Source organism: Notamacropus eugenii, chromosome 7 (assembly GCF_028372415.1).
Source record: "Notamacropus eugenii isolate mMacEug1 chromosome 7, mMacEug1.pri_v2, whole genome shotgun sequence".
Lineage (NCBI taxonomy): Eukaryota > Metazoa > Chordata > Mammalia > Diprotodontia > Macropodidae > Notamacropus > Notamacropus eugenii.
This window is the reverse complement of record NC_092878.1, coordinates 167,528,404-167,550,410: the sequence shown is the minus strand read 5'-3', so window position 1 is coordinate 167,550,410 and position 22,007 is coordinate 167,528,404. Positions and strand designations below refer to the sequence as shown.

The 22,007-nt window shown below is 50.6% G+C and overlaps 1 protein-coding gene across 4 annotated transcripts in view; it reads left to right on the top strand.

Annotated features, from left to right (window-relative positions):
- Window positions 1-355: 355 nt before the first annotated feature.
- Window positions 356-22,007, top strand: part of RBPMS (RNA binding protein, mRNA processing factor) — a 140,369-nt gene continuing 118,717 nt past the window's right edge. For 2 of the 4 annotated variants that reach the window (XM_072625512.1, XM_072625505.1), the window contains exon 1: window positions 10,740-10,914. In XM_072625512.1, coding sequence (XP_072481613.1) covers window positions 10,819-10,914 — 96 coding nt within the window. In that variant the 5' untranslated portion in view covers window positions 10,740-10,818. Of the gene's footprint in view, window positions 557-10,739; window positions 10,915-22,007 lie in introns of those variants that run through there. The other 2 variants (XM_072625506.1, XM_072625509.1) reach the window with 2 other exon arrangements.

Here is a 22,007-nt window from a genome sequence, read left to right as displayed (position 1 = left end):
GCGGGGGCACTGGCGCGCCCGGGCCCCGAGGCCCCGCCTCCTCTGGGCCGGGCCTCGGACTTTCCGGTCCTTTCCCCTCGGGCCGCAGCCCCGGAGGGCGGGAGGGGGAGGGGCGCCGGCTGGGGGTGGGGCGCGACGCGGCGGCGGCGGCCTGGGGGGCGGGAGGCTCGCACTCGCCCACTTTCCGGGGCTGGCGCACGGGCCGCTCTCAGCCGCTTCTCCCGGCGTCCCTCCCAGCCCTCGGGGCTGCGGTCAGCGGCTCCTCCGCCCCGGCCCCGCGGGGCGCGCACCTCCCGGATCCCAGCCTCCCTGCCCCCCGCGTGCCCTGCGCCCCGCGCCCCCGGCCGGACTCCGCGGCGGCCCCTCGGGGTGCCCGGGCCGGCGGCCGGACGGGACCAGGAGAGCGGGCACGGCCGTCGGGGGCCAGCTCTGGGCCCCGCACGCAGACGCCCCCGCGCACGGGCCCCCCGGGACCATGAACAGCGGCAGCGCCAAGGGCGGCGGGGGCAGCGACAAGGAGCCCGGCCCGAGCGACGGCGGCCTCCCGGAGGAAGAGGTAGGGCGCCTGGACGGCCGGCCGGGGGAGGGTGCTGGGGGGGTGAGGCGGAGGGGCGAGGGAGAGGAGGCTAGCAGGAGCTGCCCGATGGGCCCGGCCCGGACCCGCCCGATGGGCTCGATGGGACCGGACCGGCCGGGGTGGGGGGAGGCGCGGGCGGAGGGGAGAAGAGGCTAACTGGAGCTGCCGAGGACCGGCCGGAAGGTGCTGGCCCGATGGCACCGGCCCGATGGCACCGGCCCAGACCCGCCCGATGGGACGGGCGAGGGAGCGTCCCTCCGTTCCCCCAACCGTACTTGCAGATCAATGGGTAACCCATTGGCCACATTCCTGCCGCCGCCGTCGGGCACGGGCGGGTGCGGGCCGGGCGCGGGACGCCGCACGCCGCACGTGGGAGAGCTCTGCCCCGCAGCCCGAGTCTGCATTTCCGCAGCCCTTGGAAACAGCGGCTGCCGGGCCTGCGGTGCCCGAGCCGGCCCGGGCTGCGGAGCCGGGACTCGGGATCCTGGAGCTGCAGCCTCCACCCCTTATCTTTGGGGCAGGCTTAGCCCGGGAAACTGCGCCCTGGGCTTGGGGAGCCTGCCTGCCTGCTCACACCCCAGCTGAACTTGTGTGCAGTAGGCGCCGAATAGATGCGCGTAGCTGGAGATGCCTTCTGCGACGGACCGACTGTCCCGAGGCAGAGTCTCCTTTTAGCTGGGCCTGTTCTCTCCGGGAGAACTAAGTCAGGACTGTGTGTCAGGCTTGGATACTGTATCTCCGCACGCTAGGGCCTCGGGGCGGGCCCCTGCAGTCCGAGATCCTCAGCCCTGGGGAGGCCGGGTTGTGCTTGGAGATCGTGAGAGAACAGGGCCCCCTTCCTTCCTGTCTGTCTCGTCCGCTGTATCCTCTCCTCAGCCTGGTATCGGGAGGTTGCATCTTAGGTTGGGGGAGGCCGGTGGTGATAGTGGGTGACCCCCTCCCCCTTGGGTGAGGAGATCAAATCCGCCTCCCACCTGGCCCCTGCTGCTTTTTCTTTACCACTCCTTCCCCTAAAACAGCGATATAAGCCACCTTGACACACAGATTTCCCCCAGAGGGTTGAGCGACTAATTCCTCCCTACTTTCTGGGTTTGTTCTCACCCCTGAAGCTGGCAGCGGGGTGGGGTCAAGAATAAACTGGACCAGATTAGGTTTTCAGACTGGTCCCCATGGGCTGTTTGATGAAGCCTGGGGACCCCCTCCCAGAGTGAGGTGTTGAAATTCATAAAATAAAAGAGGATTACCTGGAAAGCAAAGGTTAGTGAAAATGAATAAATCTCTCTAGCTACCCAGTGAGGTCCGTGGATCCCAGTGAAGAGCCCCAAGTTTAGAGTCCAACCAGTGGCCTGACGGCCCTTGGCACCGACAGGGAAAATACCCAGACTGGAAGGAGTCCCAGAGCCAGATGAGTTCTGGGCAAGCACTTGAAAAAAAATCACAATTAAAATAATATTTATTTGGGGGGAGGGATTTTTATTCCCTTAATCTCCCTTGAACTGCAAAACCAGTAATGAGTCTTAGCCCTGAAGAGAGGTTGAGGACAAATCTAGACCCAGGTCTTCATGGAACCATCTGGCCCCATCTCCCAGCATGGCCTGGGAGCTGGGGGAGTGTTACTAAGCTTTTATTAAGTAAATAGAGTATATTAGACAGTTTTTTCTGCTTAGGAATAAATGTTCAGCACAGGCTACATTGAGTACCACGAAATCAAAGAAGTGGTCTTCGGCTGGCTAGGCCAAGCAAGGCTGCTTAGGGTGGGGGTCATGAACTTGAAACAAATTTGATAGCTTAATGTCAAAATAGTTAGTTTCCTTGGTAATCCTGCTTATTTTCATTTTATGCATTTCAAACTATTTTTCTGAGAAGGAGTCCATAGGCTTCGCTGGAGTCACACTAAATGGGACACACACACACACACACACACACACACTCACACTCACACACACTCTCTCTCTCTCTGTCTCTCTCCCTTTCTTCCTCCCTCCCTCTCCCTCTCCTCTCCCTCTCTCTCTCTGTCTGTCTCTCTCTCTGTCTCTCTCTCTGTCTTTCTCTGTCTCTGTCTCTCCCTCTCCTTCCCTCTCTCTCCCTCTCCCTTTCCCTTTCCCTCTCTCTCCTTCTCTCTCTCTCTGTCTCTCTCTCTCTGTGTCTCTCCCTCCCTCTCCCTCTCTCTCTCTCTCTCTCCCTCTCTCCCTCCTTCTCTCTCTCTCCCTCCCCCCTCTCCTCCCCCTCCCTCCCCCTCCTCTCCCTCCCTCCCCCTCCTTCTCCTTCCCTCTCCCTCTCTCTGTCTCTCTCTCACTGTGCAATAACCTGAGGGGGTTCTAAGAGTTATCCAAGCCAGTTCAGCCTCCTTGGGAGTAAGGGAACTGAATTACTGTTAGCACATCAGCACAAGTCTCCTTCCTGTAAGAGCAGACAACGCTGCAGAAACGTGACCTCAGGATACAGTGGGCCCAGTGCTGCTCCCTACCCCTGCTGCTTTTGGGGAGGGCACCAGCTCCCTTTTCTTCAGCTTGACATATCTTCAGCAGTGTCCAGGACTAAACAGATGATGCACAAATTTAAATTTAGTAGCGGGGAGACAACCGATGTCTTTGCTTGAGGGGCAGTGGTCGATTGGATGATAGAGCTCCCCACTGGCTTCATGTCTTGTGTATATAAGGACCTGGATTTTTGGTTACAATTGCTGTGGTCCCAGAGTTCGTGTACTTTTGGGGAATTCCAAGCCATGTGATGAGGATTGGGAAACAGGGATGCTGGGAAATTTACCAGGTTTCAGGAGTATTGAAACAACTACTAAGGGCTTGTTGCTTTGAGGGTCTGAGATTTCTCATAGCTTGAACCAGGCCAGGTTGTATTTTGCTTTGGATGTTGTGCTCAGATTCTAAGGGAAAAGAATTAATTTTAAGACTTGGCCCATTCAGTCAGTGTACAAGAGGAGGAAAAAGCTGGAGATCTCTTGGGCACCAAGAGCCAGAGAGGGGTGTGTGTGTGTGTGTGTGTGTGTGTGTGTGTGTGTGTGTGTGTGTGTGTGTGTGTGTGTGTGTGTGTGTGTGTGTGTGCGCGCACATGCATGTGTGCGTGTGCGTGCATGTGTATCTGTGTCTGTGTGTGTCTGTGCATGCGCGACTCTGTGTGTGTGTGTCTGTATGTGTGTCTGTGTCTGTCTGTCTGTCTATTGGTCTCGTGTCTTAGTCCACCACAACTGCAAACCAATCTGAATCTTATCTGCGTTAAGAGTTAGATGCCAGTGTGTGGCAAAATCCTTTCGGAAGTTGCTATAAAAACTATTTGTGGAACTTCTTTCCCTTTGCCTCCTGTTTTTCTCCAGGGGCAGCAACATGCCCCTGAACACGGCCACCTTGGCTCCTCCTTGAGAGTCCCTCAGAACTGTTCTCAGGCCGGTGGTGGATTCTGAGTAGGTCTCCCAAGTCTCATGGAGCCAGTGACTGATACAGAAACCAAGAGGGGCCAGAAACTTTCGAACATATGTATGTGTGTGTGCGTGTGTGTGTATGTGTGTAATTAATTTCAGTATAATTGGTTTCTTTTCTAACCTGCAATCACAAATCAACATTAGTATAATTATGTTATTTAATATAATAGTTAAGATGAGCATGACTTTACACATGTATAACATGGTTCTGAGAAGGGACTTCTCTGGAATGCTTTCCGAAGGGGTTCCAAAACCCAACGCTGGAAGCCATACATCCCATTTTCGGGTCAGCCAATAAAGTCACAGTAAAGGTAAGGGATTTTTTTTCTGGAATGTTGTACAACAGATATTTGTCACTGGTGTTTTTTGTCTTTATCATTGTTGGCAAATTAGAAGACTGTTTTGACCCTGGATAATTTCAAGTTAATTGTGTTTCAAAACAAATTAGACCCCATGGGCAGAGACAATGGTACTCCCATCCCATTCCATAGTTTTCTGTGGCAGATACACATTCTTAACACTTGGTTGTCTTTAAGAAGATGGCTTTTGGGGGTGTTTGCAAAGGTACTGAAGATGGAACTGACTTGGGTTTCTGGGCCCCAGGACCACACAGTGCATGTACAATAGCCTCTCTGAGCTGTTCTGAGCTTTGGCCTCCCAGCCGGGACGCATTGGACAAAGTGTGAAGGTGGGAAATCACACGATGCTTTTGTCCCCTAACAGAGCCTGGTGAAGTCTGTCTTCAATCACAGGGTGCACAGCAGAACTGGTGTTTGAAGCCTTTGGTGCTGGGGCTTTGGAAGAGAACTCAACTTGGTTCTCCACCCCCCCCCCCCAACACCTCCAGAAGACTAGCTTTCCCGTGGGGTTCCTGGGGGCTGAAAGATTTTCTCAGACCTTTGTAGAGACACTGTGTCTCAGCCCTCTGGGGACAAGGGCCTTTTGTGGGGACGACTGGCTAGGACCAGGGCAGGCCAACAGTGGGTATCTCTGGCTCTCACAGGGGCTGGTATTTCACTGATGTCGATGATGCCAGGCATGGAGCTTGTGTGAACACCATGGGCAGGTGCCTCCCGCAGCTTGGCCCAGGGAGAGGAAAGTCAGCCTGGGAGCTCTATGTTAACCTCATGAGGTTTCAGAACAATGGAACAGTGTAGGTCCCGGGGAGGGGTATTGGGGTTGACCCTGACAGGGATGGCCTTATCCCCCTTTGTCTTTTCCCGCTGATTAGGCAACTGAGTAATAGAAGGCTGGAGCTGGAGTCAGGAAGACCTGAGTTCAGATTCTGCTGCAGATACTCTGCGACCTTGGGCAAGTCACTTCTCATCTGGGCCTCAGTTTCCTCATCTGTATGAGATAGGATAATAACCTCGACTTCCAGGGCCAGAGCCCCCAGACAGCTCTTTAAAGTAGGATGTTGTGTGTGAAGTCAGGGGTCTTGGGTGTGAGCCCCTGACTTGTTGAAGGACAAATCCTTACCCTTACCTGGGGGTTCAGCGGTAAAATAGGGGTGACAGGATTGTACTCCTTACCTAGCCCAACTCCTCGTTTGACAGATGAGGAAACTGAGATACAGAGAGGAAAAGGGACTTGCGTAGGGTCACATGGACTAAGTATCAGAAGTGGAATTTGAACCCCTGCACGCTCACTCTATTGCTGTTGGACACTCTTTCTAGTTTTGGTCCCATAGATCTACTGGGAGCCTGGGGGTGGGGGGTGGGAGGTCATGTTCCTCACTGTCGGGCAGCATTAGTCTTCCCTATTCCGTGACCTTTGGGATACGTCCTCAGGCACCCCATCTCTCGGAGCATCTCAGAAGCCAGGAATGGCTCTTTCTTCAGCCCTCCCACCTTCTGGACACTGCTGTCATTCTCATTGGTAGCCCTCGATCCTCTCTGCTTCTCAGATACAGGATTTGCAGCTGAAAAAGGACAGTTAATCAAGAAACAGAGGCTGAGGAAGCAAAGACTTGGCCAGGGTTACTCCGCTGGTCAACGAAAGAGCTTGGATTGGAACAGGGAGCCAGAGAGAAGGGACCAGGGAGGAAATGTTACCCATCATCTAACCCACACCCTCATTTTATTTTCTTTCAAAATGTTTTATTCAGTCAATCAAAGAGCATGTTTTATTTTTAATCCTTTTATTCTGAGGCTAATGAATACGGAAAAGAAAGGATGTTTCCGGATACAAAAGAGGATGAGATGTGGCCCCACACATCTCTGTTATGTACAGCTTGCTCTTTTTAAAGGTATTCGAATACATCCAACATGTTACCCTCAGAGCTGGCCTTCTTGTCAAGGGCTTCCTTCTGAACTCCTTCCCTTCCCAGCTGTGCATTATGAAAGCTGCCTCAATGACCCTCTTTTAGTCCTTGAGGGGGTCATATTTGTCCCCTCCCTCCAGAATCATCACCCAGGAAAAAGGTAAAAAACATCTTCCTTGTTAAGCAGTCAAGCAGAAGAGAGCTGTATGTGGGCCCGGGCCCTAAAATGTAGGTCTCCGTTTGCACCCCCTTCTGTCAGCAGCGGGGTGACCTGCTCCATCATTGGCTTCTGGATCTGGGGCCTCTTTGTGGTCATTGTGGAAAGTGTTCAACCTTTCTGACTTTGCCAGGAGCTAGAAACAGCAGGTGGGACCGCCCCTATTCCCCTATTCTTTGGGGGGGAGGCAATTGTTTCTCTTTCTTCCTCTGTCTCTCTCCCCTTCTCTCTGTCTTTCTCTCCTCCCTTCTTTCTCTTCTTTTCTCCCTCTTGCCCCCTTCTCTCTCCCTTCTCTCTCCTCTCTGTCCCTGTCTCTGCCTCTCTGTCTCTCTATCTGTCTCTCTGTCTCTCTCTGTCTCTCTGTCTCTCTCCCTCTCTCTGTCTCTCTCCATCTCTCTGTCTCTGTCTCTGTCTCTGTCTCTGTCTCTCTCTCCCTCTCTCCCTCCCTCCCTTTCTCCCTCCCATAAAACTCAATTTCTAAAAATCCCCAAACCCTTCCTTGGAACAAATAGATGTAGTTGAGGCGAAGCCTCCAGGTGTTGCCTTTGCGTGACAGCTTATGCCTTGTTCCACACCTGTTCTCCGCCACCTCTGCCGAAGGAGAGGTGGTCCATCTGCCGAGGTCACAACGGGAAGTGGCTTCAGTCTGAGGACTGAAGTCAGTCTCCACGCCTTTCTGGGTCTTCCCCACCTCTTGACACCCTCCTCCCCCATGCACCTCTCAATTATTTCCTGTCCAACCCAGCGTATATTCCGTTCCATCCATACCCAATGTTCTGTTCAGCCCTTCCCTTCCTCAAAGGACCTTCCCTTCTAGCTTTTTGCTCCCCCGGAAAAGGGCTTCTTTAGGAAGGGTTCGGGCACAGAGGGGACCTTCTCCTCTTGTCTTTGAGCCTCCTTTGGAAAGTGTCGATGTTGAAGGATCTCTCTCTCCATCTTGGGGTATCTTCGATGGCTTTCCCTGTGCCCGCAATGCCCTCCCTCATCTCTGCTCCATCCCCTGTGCCCGCAATGCCCTCCCTCATCTCTGCTCCATCCCCTGTGCCTGGAATGCCCTCCCTCTTGGTCCCCACCTCCTGTCTTCCCTGAAGTCTGTATGAAATCCCTCCATCAAGTAGCCTCTCTCAGTCTTTCTTAATCTTTGAGCTTTCTGCCTGAGAACGCAGTTGTTTGTGTCTGCATCTTGTTTGTATTCAAAGAGATGGCCCCTGTAATAACACACCAACAACCTTGTTTGTACAGGGCGGGGACCGACTTTGGCCTTTCTCTGGATCCCCAGCAGCTAACACAGCACCTGCACATAGTAAGCGCTTATGAAACGCTTGTTGACGCAGGAAGGCGTTTCTGATAACAAATGCCCCTTGGCCCCCATATTGGAGAGGGAAGGGTTAGTCTTCAAGGGGCCAAGTGGGCTGCTCTTGGTTTACCGGAGAGGAAACAGAGGCCCAGGGAGAGGCTAGGCACTGGCAATGCTGGCAGTCAGACCCAGCTTCCAAAATCTTAGGAATGTCAGACGGGAAAGAGCCCTTGGTGGCTCTTGGCTCTCGAGGCCCAGAGATCCCGGCCCTGACGCCCTCTCTTTCTCCTCCTCCAGACATTTCGAGGGCTTTTGTTTTGGCTAGGTTGGGGGCCGTGCTGTACTGTGGGTTATGAGTTTAGATAAAACCCCAGTTCTGGCCCAGACGTCGGGTCCTTTGGATGTTTTCTAAATCTCTGGCTATTTACCTGGCTTTGTAAGTCCTTCCCATCAGCAGCATGGGTGCCAATCTTTTTGTGGTATGTCCTTCACTCCCACTCGCTTCCCCCTGCAGTGACTCCAGTGTATACTTTGGCTCAGCCTTTGTTCCATTGCCATCTTCCCCCTTTTCCTCTTTCTTCCCAGCTCTCCATTGTCTCAGCCTTGCCATCTTCTAGACCATTTGACTGCCGTACGAGGTTCCGATCACTTGTGGGGCTCTCGATGTTGGGTGATACAGATGTTGCTGCCACGTACGTCTTTAGCATTCCATGTCATTTTCCAGTTATGCCAAATCAGCTTGCCACTCTCTGCCTCAGTTTCCTCATCTGCAGAATAAGTATAACGATAGACCTTACTACTCTTTAGGAGAGGAGTGTTAAAAAAGCTTTTCTAAAGTGGTGGGCCTTGGGAAGCCCCTGCTTTTGGCGGTCCTACAGCCAGGAAATCTCCTCCCAGCAAAGTTGGTTGATTTCTATGTGATACTACTTAGAAAAATCAATGATGAGCCTTCAGAAGTTGTTGGGGGGGGGGGGGAGGTTCCGAGGTGTAGTTAATGGCCGGAAATGACCCTGGGGAGAGGACAAAAGGACTCCTTCATCCTCCTTCTGAATACCTGATTCCTTTGTGTTGGATGAGACCATATGCAGATAACCCCCAGCCTGGATGAAAGTAAGTCCCTGCCCCCCTTAGGCTTTTGGAGGGGGAGAAAGGGGAAGGGGAAGGGGCTGGGCTTCTCTCCCTCACTCACTCCTCTGTGGGTGCAGGTCCTCAGTTGGTCTGTGGCCTCCCTGGCTCTGTTGGTGCTGCTCTCACACCTATTAAGGGCACAGAGATCCTCAACCACAAGATTGAAGCTATGGGATGTAATCAGCTGTCAGCAGCCAGGCTCCTGAATGTCCTTCTGCTGAGATTTCTAGTGTCCTATGTCTGGCCTGATGAGGGCAACACTTTGGATTGTTCTTGTAGACGGTCACACAGACAGACCCAGTTTGGTCATTTTCCTGTGCTCTGTTGGCATCCATTGCCCTACATCTCTATGTAGCTGGGCTGAGTGGTGGGTTTTCTTTTTTTAATTTTCTGGCTAAATAACACATTTTTTCAACCTAATCAGAGCCCTTTCCAATCTAGGAAACTGAGGGCCACAGAATGGATGACCTTCCTAGCCTAGTGTCTGGACGTAGTAGGTGCTTAATTAATGCTTCTGGGATTGGATTAGGGATAATTGAGGAAAGAACCTGAGCAATGGTCTCATTCTGCCGATAGAATGGAACCCTTGAGAGCAGAGCCCATTTTTCTGTTTCAAAGTCCCAGGGGGCCGTGAACTTCCCAGGTAAGGGCTTGTGGCCAGTAGCTTTTTGTTTTCCCAGCCTGACAGGAAGCATGGGAGAGTGGGACCCTTTGGCACACAGCAGGTCCCAGCAGACTTCGGGGACCTTGGGGTGGCCTGAGCACCTGCCTCTGGATTAGGATGGCTGAGGAGTTTTGGCTGCGGCATTGCTTTCTCTCTACCTCAGTTTCCTCATCTGTAAAATGGGAGTCATAATAGCATCTCCCTCTCCAGGTTGTTGGAAGAACCATATGAGACATGTAAAGTACTTTGCAAACAAATGCTAGCTGTTATTTTTGGTGGCGGCAGGGTAGAAAAAAAGAAGGGAAAAAGGAAATTTGCCCAATAATTTTGCTGTATGTTCGAAACGAATAGCAATGGGTTTAGTTGACTTATAGTTTCACGTACAATTGTCTTTTTATTGTACTGTGTTATGGACATGCTTATTGTATTCCATAAATATGTATTAATGTAAGATTCACTCAATATTTCTTCTCCCTCTACCCACCCCCCAGTCATCCTACATATTTTTTTGGAAAAAGGCAAAAAACCCCCAAAACCCTGAAAACAAATAAAACAGATGATCAGGCCGTTGAAAAGTCTGAACGATCTTTGGCGTGCCCACCTCTGCAAATCCATAGGAAGGCTGTGCCTTCTCCAGTGCGGTCTCTGGGGCCAGCCTTGCTCTTTGTCTTTGAATGTTAGCTGTCAGTATTACTGTACACTTTCTTCTCCGTTGTTCCCCTCCAGCCCGTCTTTTGAAGGTGAAGCTGGGAGAGAGAGAGGAAGTGACTTGCTTAGGGTCACATAGCTGGTAAGTAGGTGCTGAGGCCCAATTCCTGTCCAGGTCTCCTGACGCCAAGTTAAGTTTCTCCCTCTACATGAGGTTTCCTGGACTTCTTTCTTTCTTAGCGTTTGCTCCCATTTACTCCCACAAAGCCTTGCTGGTTGACCGCTGTGAACCTCTCCTTTTCTAAGGAAGCCAGGCCTATCCGTAGGAACAGCAATCTCCTCTCTGATAATTAGAAACCCAACCTTATTGGTGGAGAGTGTCTTTGGGGGATGACTGGTAACAATGGAGAAAACGTACTTAGGTCAAATATAGAAACAGAAGTCACTCACTAACTCCCTATTTTTAGATTTCATGTATATAAAAGCAGAATAGAGGCTGACCATATATTTTATTTTGTTTTTAAGGAAGTTGAGCTGATGGGTTGAGGGTGGGGCCTGGGAGAGAGGCTACTGAGCCATGGAATTCCAGGGATGACTCTCAGAAGCCCTAGCCCAGGGCTTGGAGGATCTGGGAGTCACTCAGCAAAGGAGAAACTGACTTTGGATGTTCAAGATTCCAAGGCTTGGGTAAGGAATGGCTCTCATTGAAAATGCCTGCGTCTGTCAGAATGGCCTCCAGAGAAGGTTGTCGCTCAACCCTGGTTTTGTTGATGTTGTGTTAGGGATTCTAATCCTGTTAGGATGTCTGCTCCTAAAAAGGCCCCAAAGTTAAAGGCAAAGAAACGGGTGAAAATGTGTTGTTCGGGACCCCAGGAGGCTGCCATTTTGTCAGCTTGGGATCTCTGTGCCTTCCTCACCCTCTGGCAGTCAGAGTCTGTCTAGAAAGGCCCCAGTGGGCTCAGTCTATGGACTTACTCTAAGAAATTGAAATTTGACAAGACATCAGGCCTTAAACTTGTTTTTAAAAAATTCATTTCTTGAGTTTAAAATAGGGGAGTCATGGCCAGGCGGCTGTTATTCAGAAAAAAGATCTCCGTGTTTGGATGGACTGACTACAAGTTCAGCATGGGCTGCAGCTGGGGTGAGCATTTCCTCCACATTTTACCTCAGCTTTCCTGGGACAGCCGTTAAAAGTGTAGGAATGTGGCTCCTGAATGTGGAGTGGAGAAATGGAGTGATTGGGCCCAGGCAGCACAGTGGCCCACTTCAGACAATTGGACAAGCACTGAACCCCACCCCCTTCAGTTTTCTTATCTTTAAAATGGGTATAGTAATAGAGTAGCCAACCTCACAGTCTTCAAGCATCAGATGAGAGAGAGAGAGAGAGAGAGTGTGTAAGGTGCTTTGCACGCTTTAAAATGCTGTTCTGCCTGCTGGTTCTAAGGTTATTCCAGAGGGCCCAGGGGCCACTGTCTGGAGTTGAACCCAAGGGTCCTCCTGTCTGCTGAGGGAGGATAGGAATCTCCCCTCTAAGCTGGGAGGCCTGGTGGGAATTTCTCCAGGTTCTGAAGTGTTGCCTGAGGTTCGTTGGGAGGCAGAATTGTCCTTCCCCAAAGGCTGAAGCCTGAAAATGTCTGTGTTTTCCCCTCGTGCCCTGGCCTGATCAGACTTTGGCTCTGCCCTTTCCCTGATGACCTGTCTCCTGCCACTGGGTTTTCTGAAAATTTCTGCAAAGCAGGGAGGGGCAGAACTGGCATTTAAGCGCCCAACTACTATGTGCCCAGCACTATGCTAAGTGCTTTAAAATATCTCATTTGATTATCAGGACAGCTCTTCCAGGTAGTGGCTATTACCCCCATTTTACAGTTAAGGAAACTGAGGCAGTCAGCAGTTACATGACATGCCTAGGATCACTTAGCTAGTGAATGTCTGAGGCCGATTTGAACTCAGATCGTCCTGACTCCAGACCCAATCCTCCAGCTTCAAGCTGACCCCGTGGAAGGAAGGCCAGCATCTTGGATGCTGAAAAGGGCCTAGGAGGCAAGCAAATACAGCCTACACCTGGGCTAGACTCTCCTCTGAGCCTCCTGGGGTCATCCAGTCTTTCCTTTAGGCTCTACTGCAGCTAGGTGGTGCAGTGGATAGAGCACCAGTGCAGGAGTCAGGAGGACCTGAGTTCAAATTTCACCTCAGACACTCGACACTCACTAGCTGTGTGACCTTGGGCAAGTCACTTAACCCCAACTGCCTCATCCTGGGTCATCTCTAGTCATCCTGATGAATATCTGGTCACTGGATTCAGATGGCTCTGGAGGAGAAGTGAAGCTGATGACCTGCTCAGCCCTCCCTCACTCAAAACAAAGTCAAGTGCAAGTCATGTCATCATGTCTCTGATGGCATGGTCTTCTTCGGCAACGAAGGACAAACACACGCTGCCCAGGCAGTGAGAAGAGGAGTCATTTAGATAGGTGTGCTGTAATCATCCCCATTTTATAGCTGAGGAAACTGAAGAAAACAGGGTTAAAGGACTTGCCCAGGATCTCACAGCTAGTGTCTGAAGCTGGATTTGAATTCTGGTTTTCCTGACTCCAGGCATGGTTCTCTAAATGCTGCACTACCTAGCTGCTCTAGTATCCTGTACAGGGAACAGGAGATGGGCCCATCTGGCTGCAGTTCATTATGGAGTGAGCTTGAAGAGAAGGGAGTAGAGGGAAAAATCAGTCTGGTGAGAAAGGCTGACTAAACTATCATTCGTGGACATAACTGCTGGGACAACTTTTTTTTAAAGTGCTTGTGAGTGGGGGTGAGTAGTGATGCCTGGGTGGTGAGTGGGGGACGGAGAAACCTGCACGTTGGGAGGTCTTGTGAACATTCCAGAGCTCTCAGACGACTGGTACATGCAGTTCTGCGGCTCCAGGTTTTTCTGAACAGGGAGGAGGTGGGGAGAGGAGAGGAAGGAGGGGGCAGTGAGCAGCGATCTCCCATCATGCACCTTCTCCCCTCCCAGCTTCTCCAAGACATTTTACAGCAGGTGCTAGCAAAGACTGCAGCGACTTGACCTGGGCTGGAGATTAGAGATGGGATTTGAACTCAGAGAACCTGAGATCAAATCTGAGTTTTGACGTTTACTATCTGTGTGACTTCCGACAATTCCCTTAATCTCTCATCTGTAGAACCAAGGGGTTGGTTGGGATGGGCCAGCTGAGAACTGTGTGGTCTCATGGCCCCCCCTCCCAAAGAGCTTCGGTTTATGTGGGTTATATTTACTGATGCTTCTTGTATTTGAAATTAAAATGCCTTATCATTATTATAAATAAGTTTGATGTAGAAGAATCTTGGGGACCCCCCCAGACTCCACTTTGAGAATCGCTAGCCTCAGTCATCTCTAAGACCCCCTCTCCCTCTCAGTCTTGGATCCTTTCATCTCTCTGCGCCTTGGATACTTTCACTACTCACGTCTTAGAACGTTGTAAGAATCCCAACTGCTCTTAGGAATACCCCACATCGGAATTAGCCAAACTTTCCCTGTGAAGAGAGGCCGCAGGTGTCCGTTGTGTAGAATTGAGGCCATGTCCCTTTATAACAAACTCCGGGTTCCCTTTTGGTTCTACTGGAATTGCTCTTGCTTGCTCCGGAAAGTGGGTCATGTTAGGGGTCTGGCCAAGCTTTCCTTCCCACGGATCGTGCTGGTGTTTGAAAATACAAAGCCAGTTAGCGAGTGCCATCGAAATCGCTTTACAATACCTTTATCCCTGCATTTTCCTCGCTCTCTCCATATTCTTTGAGGGCAGTGAGCAGATGTTGCCTTGGTTTTGCAGGGGGTGAAATTGGAAGCGAAGGAAACTGGATTTCTTTGTGCCTAAGTCTTGATGACTTTCAAAACTGTCGACCTATAACAATAGAAGCTTGTCTTTCTCTGTCTCGGATGATCTGATGACAGCTCTTCGAGCTAGTCTTCTGCTCATTTTACAGATGGGGAAACTGAGACCTGGAGAGGTTATGCTACTCATGCAGGGTCACACAGTTATTGAGAAACCGAGGCCAGATTGGAACTTGGATCATTGGTGGGTAGTGGGTTTGTCAGCCCTCAGGACCAGGATCAGGCTGACTGAGCTCAGAGAGATACCTGGGTTGGTCAGCCGCTTGAGGATTTTTGCCTTTGGCAGTCCCGAAGCCATGTCCTAAGTGGTCAGGAGGCTGCCCCAGTGTGACAGAGGCACCTTCCCGGCTGTATTGACGGACTGAACTCCTCATGGGCCGGCTCTGTGCCATTCAAAGAGTTCTAGCTTCTAGCAGTCCACCCCATGCATCAACTGCCTCTCAGGCTTGGGGAAGGTGTAGCTAAGTATTGCTACACTGAATCCTCCCATATTGCCCAGCCCTTCCTTCCCCAGCTGTCTCAGACCTCTCCTCCCATTGTTCACAGAGCCTTCCGGAGTTCTTGGTGTGGCTCTTTTGTCTTGGGACAAATGGAAAGGGCCTTTTCTTTGTCCTAAGCCTAGAATCCCAAAGGTGGGCTGGTCAGAAACCTATGGGGCCTCCCTATCTGGGGCCCCTCTGCTGATGGGGGAAGGCCAGGGAGTCCCCCGCCTTAGATCCTAGAGAAATCACAGGGTCAGCGATTGAAGGGACCTTGGAGGTCATGCACTAGCCATGTGACCCTGGGCCTCTCTGGACCTTGCTCCTTATCTGTAAAATGGGGCTAATAATGACCTACCTCCCAGGGCTGTTGGGAGGATTACATGAGTTAATATGTAATAAGGGCACAGAGAGGTTGGAGGATCATTGATTTAAGGTCCCTTTGTTTTACAGATGGGTAAACTGAGGCTTGGAGTCTCACGGGCAGCTAAGTAACCCCAGCAGAATTCAAACCCAGGCCTTCTTGACTCCAGCTCCAGCATTCTCTCTCCATCCATTTCCCCCTTGCTGAGTTGGGGCTTCCGGACCATTATCAGTGAGTGGTCGGTGTGTCTGACATACAAGTGGAACATCTATAGACTGACTCCTGATGGTCCCCATTAAATCACACTCTAGAGCCAAGCTTTATCTTTTGGGCTTAGTTTGCTGGGCCTGCACAGACCAGGGCCAAAAGATCCCAGGAGACCTGGCACTGCCCGTGATTGGGGGGACTCTGGCTAAGTGACTGGAAGAAACTGGGGAGGAGGCTCAGTCCCCAGGCTCATCTGGCCTTCCCTCTGAAGGGTAATGGAATCTGTGTGTGAGGGTTTCTGAAGGGCAGCCCTTTAACACGATTACTTAGGGAGGAGAACTTTGGTGGAGATTAGAGGCATGGAAAAGAACCCCTCAGAAAGGACGTTAGAGACAGGCAGAGAGAGAGAGAGAGAGAGAAAGACAGACAGACAGACAGACAGAGAGACAGAGAGAGAGAGAGACAGACAGACAGAGAGAGAGAGAGAGACAGAGAGAGACAGAGAGAGAGACAGAGAGAGAGAGAGAGAGAGAGAGAGACAGACAGAGAGAGAGAGACAGAGAGAGAGAGAAAGACAGACAGACAGACAGACAGAGAGACAGAGAGAGAGACAGACAGACAGACAGAGAGAGAGAGAGACAGAGAGAGAGACAGAGACAGACAGAGAGAGAGAGAGAGACAGACAGAGAGAGAGAGAGACAGAGAGACAGAGAGACAGAGAGAGAGAGAGAGAAAGAGAGAGAGAGAGATGTACCAAATAAAAATGCCTCCAGTAACAACAGATCGAGGCCACCCCAGGGACAGAGGAATGAATCCTCCTCTGGAGGGAGCCTCCCCTCCCTCTTTCCCTCCCTCCCTCCCAGAAAGACGCCCTCGGCCCAGGCTGCTCACCATATAAGGCTGCGGACCATGCAGAGAAGATAACAGCAGGCCCGAGCACTTCACGTTTCCAATGTCTGACCAGAATTAACTCCTTAATGCTTCTAGGCTGACATGAGCCAGCCCAGTATCTCAGGCAGGGCTCCCAGTGTCTCTGCTGGTCGGGCCCACAGCCACCATCCAGTCAGCTCTGCAGTATCACTAGGGAACTGAGTGTCAGTTGCCTTTCTCTGAAGGACCCCCACTCTCCCCAGGGCCCCAGCCATGAGGGGAAATGAGGCGGCATATTACCTGTTGGGACGACTCTAGGTTGTGGGTAACTTGGTCCTGGTATGGAGCCTGAAGTGTTGGCCTTGTATTTTATAGCTGGTCCTGCTCTCTAGGACCAGGCAAATCAAAACTGAACTGTCTGGTCCACATCTCCCTGGGCCTCAGTTTGCTGGTTCTGCCCAAATAGACCAAGGCTAAGGTGCCCTCCCCAGGACAGCCACGTGAATACTGAAAGACATGTCCCAAAGAGCTTTTGTCTCCCTGGGCCTCACTTTTCTCATTTGTCCCCCAGGACACCTGGGCCCAGCCTTAGCCCTCCTAAGCCCATCTGTTGGCTTTCATTCCTCTCTAGTCTCCCTTTGGTACTTACCCACTCCACCATCTTGCACAGGTGGGGTTTCCATAAGATCTGCATCCCTGGTACCTTACATAGTAGGTCCTTTTTCGGAGTTGTTGACATGTGGCTGTTTGAAGGGTCTCCTAGAGTTTCTGTTGCTCACAAGACCCTGGGAATTTTTTTCAGCGCAGTTGTACTTCCAGATCTAAGAGGTATCCAGGAGGACATTCAGCAGCATAGAAATAGTTTCTGAAACAGGCTCCATGAAGGCTCATTGTCAGCTGGGTTTGGGGCCTCTGGAGAGAAAGTCATGTCTGGGGATCATTTGGGCCCCTGGGGAGAAGGTCATGTCTGGGGATCACTCAGAGGCACCATTTTCTGAGGCAGTGAGTGAACCTCTGGTTCATGTTTTTGCCTACTGTGTGCAGAATGTTACAACTAAAGATCCTTGGCTGTGTTTGATTGGGTGGGAGAGTGATGCTGGTGGGTATCCAAGGCAACTGACTGGGCTGGAGTGGGCTGTTATTGGACTGCTGGCCTCCCCAGCTTCTCTCTGGGTTTTGTCCCCCATCCCTCCCCGCACTCTCCCCCCTCCCCAGCTTAGCAGAAGACACAAAGATGGCAGAGAAAGCCTAGTTAGTATTTTACAATCACGCCAATCATTTTGGGCGCCAGCATGTTCTCTGCTCTTAGCAAGTGCTGCCCTCCCTTGCTCCAGTGATGGGGTAGGGGGCTGGTCTCTGTTACTCTTTTCCTTTGGCTGGGAAAGAGTGTTCTTGGAGGGAGTTGAGAGGAAGGGGCAAGTTGTATGGCCTTTTTTAGCTTTTCTCTGTGTGTCTGGGCTGAGACAGCCCCAGGGCCATCACACCTGCGTGGTGTCCTCTATGGCATTTGTGAATTCAGCGATCAATAGACAGGGATTCTTGGCGTCTCAACTTCAAAAACAGACTTTGCGGCTGTCTTTTGTCTAGCCATATCACCTAGGTTTCCCCCTGTTTCCTTCCCATCTCTTCTCCCAGAAAACCATCTCTTCTGAGAGATACGTTCTGTAAAAAGAGAATGAGGAAGGAGAGGGAAGCTCCAACCCACAGAGCCTCCCACATCGACCAGGGCTGATGTTTGAGGGTGGTGTTTGGGCCCTCTGCAAGGAGTGGGGCCAGGAGGTGGCTCCTCTGTCTCCTCTTTGAGACCCACCTTGTTCTTTCTAATCGACAATGTTCTGTTTCCAAGTTGTTTCTTTTCGGTCACATTGTTGAGTAGTTGAGGTGTGTGTTGTTCTCCCTTCGCTGGCTGCTTCCCTTTGCGTTCTTATAAGGCTCACTGTTCTCTGTGCTCCTCACTCTCATCCTTCCTTAGACGCCAGTAACAGTCTGGTGCGTTCCTCTCCCAGATTGTTTAGTCATTCTCCAGTCAAGGCATGTCCACTCGGAGTCCAGGTCTTTGCTGCTTCTGGAAATATTTGGGGGCATACGGAGACTCTTCTTATTCGTTTGTGGGTGCATACCTCTTGGAGGAACATTTCAGCTGCTTGGTTTGCATAATTCCAAGTAGTTTTCCAGTCTCGTTGTACTAATTCACAGGTCTACCAACAATGTATTAGTGTGTATCCGTGATATTTGACCAACATTATTTGTTTTTACCTAATTATTTGTAATTCTGTCTCTGTCCATTCCTTGTGTGTGTGTACGTTTACAACATTTCATAGGATTATGATTTCAGAGCTGAAAGGAATCGTGAAAGTCATCTAGTCATAGGGTGATACACTGAAGGCCAGAAAGGCCCTAAGGGGCCATTGAATTCAACCCCTTCATTTTACAGATAAGGAAACTGAGGCCAGGGAGGGGAAGTGACTGGCTCAGTGTTCTCTTTCTCTATGTTTCTCTCTCCCTGCCTGTGCCTCTGTGTAACTATGTGGGTGTCACAGAAGTACACAATCATATCTTTAAAAATTGCCTCAGACACGGGCCAGCCCTCACACAGCTTTGCCCAGGAGTCAGAAGGCTGCAAGTGAGGGCTGCACTGGAGGATTTGTAACTCTTCCCAGCTTTGTGACCTTTACTTCTGAGCCTCAGTTTACCTCACAGGCAGTTGTTGAGAGGGTACTATTGTGACTTCAGAGAAGTTCAGAGAGACTCCCCCTCCCCAGGGCCCTGAACATTGTTGTCCAGAACCTGGTTCTGTTGGTAAGAGAAGCTCTCAGGCCTCGTCTCCTTGGGCACAAGGTCCTGCATGGAGTATGATGGCACTGACGGGGGAAGGATCTGAGTACTGATTCCTGGGGCAGCATTGAAAATGAGGCAGATGTGGCTTTGTCTTCCTTCTCCGTCAGTCTTATTTCAGGGGCATTTAAGGGGGTGAATTGGTGGGGTGATCAGAGGCTCACTAGGACCCTTAGAAATAGGCATTCCCTAAGTGGCTGTCTCCAAGGTCACCTAGTAAATCGGTCACTTAGAGCATTCAAACCCTGGCCCTATCTTAGGATTTAGGTTGAAAAGGGGCTTGATGTAGCTGAGAGATGGTCTGGACCCCTTAGTTTTATATTTTATAAGTGAGGAAACTGAGGACCAGTTAAATCTGGTCCCCAGGTACAGGCAGATTATAGGTATGTAAATACTACAGGGATTTGAACCAGGCTCCTCTGAGACCAAGTCTGGTATTCTGTTCCCTTCTCAAGCCAGACAGAAATCAGAACTTTGAGGACTCCCTAATGTAGGTGGTCCCTTCACCAATGCAGATGGTGGCCCTTCATGCCCTAGACTGGGGGATCTTACCCTGACATCTAAGAACTTAAAAAAAAAACAACCCAAACTTTGATAACATATTTCGATATATAATTGGTTTCCTTGGCAATCTTCTGTATTGGATTAAACCATTTGAGGGTGTGATTGTGAGATATCTGTCCCTAAGAGTCATCAGACTTCCTGAGAGTGCTGAGGGTTAAGACTCCCTGCTCTGGGAGGTGGCGTCATGAGCAATGGCCCACAGTGCAGTTCTCCTATCCAAATACAGAGATGCTGTTAAATCCAAGGCCAGAGTCATGAGGACAACTTTAAAAATAGCAGTTGACTTGGGCTGAGCATCCCAACCCCTGCGGCCCCCAAATCAAGGAGAAGCCTAGGATAGACGAGACAAATGGGCCACACTGGCCCTGCAGGCCCTGGTGGCTTTCTCTGCACACCTGGAGTTTGTTCAGGGTCCCTGCATAGTCCTGCTCCTCTGAGCTCCTCTAACCAAGGAAACTTTTTATAAAGACAAGAAAAATTGGGGTTTCTAAGCAGTTTCAAAGAATGATTTTGAGGGGATCAAGAGTTTTGCCTTGCTTTTCTGCCATTTTGGATAGAAGTCATGGCTCCCACCATCTTGTCCAACCCTGATCCTCTCTGGGGCAGCTGTGTGGCACAGTGGATAGACTGTGGGACCTGGAGTCAAGAAAACTCATCTTTTTTGAGTTCAAATCTAACCTCAGACACTTATTAGCTATATAACCCTAGGCAAGCCACTTCACCCTGTTTGCCTCAGTTTCCTCCTCTGTAGGATGAACTGGAGAAGGAAATGGCAAACCACTCTGGTATCTTTGCCAAGAAAACCCCAGGTGGGATGTCAGAGAGTTAGACATGACTGAGAAGACTGAACCACAAGAAAATTCTCTCTGCCACAGTGGAGCAGTAGTGCTGCCAGCACTGCCGCATCTCACTCTTGTCTTTTTAGTGGGGTTCAGATGGAGACAGTCCTGGGATATGTTAGTCCTGTGTCTCCAGGGTTCTGAGGACTGGCCCAGGTGGGCCAAACACAGGATTGAAGCTGGAGTCAGGAAGACCTGGATTCGGGTCCTGCTTCCAACATTTACTAACTGTGTGATCCTGGGCAAGCACTAAGCCTTCCAGTGCCTCAGTTCCCTCCTTTGTAAAGTGGATTTTGTAATCCCTCGAGCACCTTCCATACAGGGTTGGTGTGGGGCCTAAATGAGTATGCTTTGCAGATGTCGATGGCCCTCATTTTAACCCTATTTAATGCACCCCATCAGAGCCCGACTTGAGTTTCATGACTATAAAGACTGGAAGGGGTCTCTGAGATCAGTTAGACCAGCTTTAACTCCTTCCCAGAGGAGCCACCATGTCCGAATATGGAACCTAGTGAGTTTTCCTTTGCACATAATTGAATCCCTTGTTTATCTGCTTTCCTAGGCTCAGTTCAGAGGCCTAGAAGGGGTCACTTGTGGAAGGGGCTGGATGGGTCCTAATAACCACAGATGGGGGACATTCCTGGTGATTGCTCTCTGAATCTAGGGAGGCTTCCTTTAGCTCAGGGTCTGAGTACAGCAAGGCTCTCCATGTACATCTTGCTTTGTTCAAGACCCTGTGCTCCTGTAGGATACAGAGACAAACTGAAAAATACCAAAACCCCAGGCCCTTCCCTTAGAAAGCTTCTGTTCTTCCTTGGCTTCCTTTACCACATCTCATGTACTTAGAGATCTTTGGTAAAGCTTGAGTGGGCGAGATGGGTAACTGTGCAAAGGTCTGGGTGCTAGAGGTGGCTTGTGTCACAGGAAAAGACTCGTCAGTACTAACATCACAGTATTGGAAAACAAGTGGACACTTAGGATCAGCAATACATGCGTTTATTTAAAAAAGAACTTTTTAAAGGTGCATTTTATCTTCATATTAGTCATTTCCCTTACAAAAGTAACAGGCAAAAACATCCGTTAGAGTGTCTGATGATATATACAGAGTTTTGCCCTGTAGTCCCCCACCTGTCTACCTGAGGAGGTGGCCCCAAATCCAAGAGCCTTGGAAACAGCAATTGTCCCCCCCACAAAAAGCCCCACTGTGTTTGCTTCCAGCCCAGGCCCCGTCACCGTTATTGGAGGGAGAAGTCAGTGTGGACAGGAAGGTCGCCTTCCTCATCTGCACCAGCTACAGCTGCCAACCAGCTGTCCCCATGGGCAGAGGCCCAGGAGTAATGGTACTCCTCGATTCATGCTGGTTCCCCATGCATTTTGACTATTGGACTGAGTCTTATCGGTGCCAAGATTTTTTCCAAATTCTACATGCCCTCTTTGAAATCTGTCTTCCTTGATTTCACCCTATTAGGAATCTTTAAGGAGAGAGAGCACAAGCTTTTGAGTGGGTCAGAAAAGGTTTCTGAGTAGCAAGTAGTCTCTGAGTAGGGCCTGGAAGGACAGGGCTGTGACAAAGGCCATGGGGTTGAAAATTGGAATTGACCCTAGAGTTCTCTCTGGTTCAACCCCCTCGTTTTACAGATGAGGAAACTGAGGTGAAAAGAAATTAACATTAGTCCAAAGTCACACAAGCAGTAGCTGACAGGGCTGTCTCATCCAGCCGAACTCCCTGGTTTTTCAGCTGG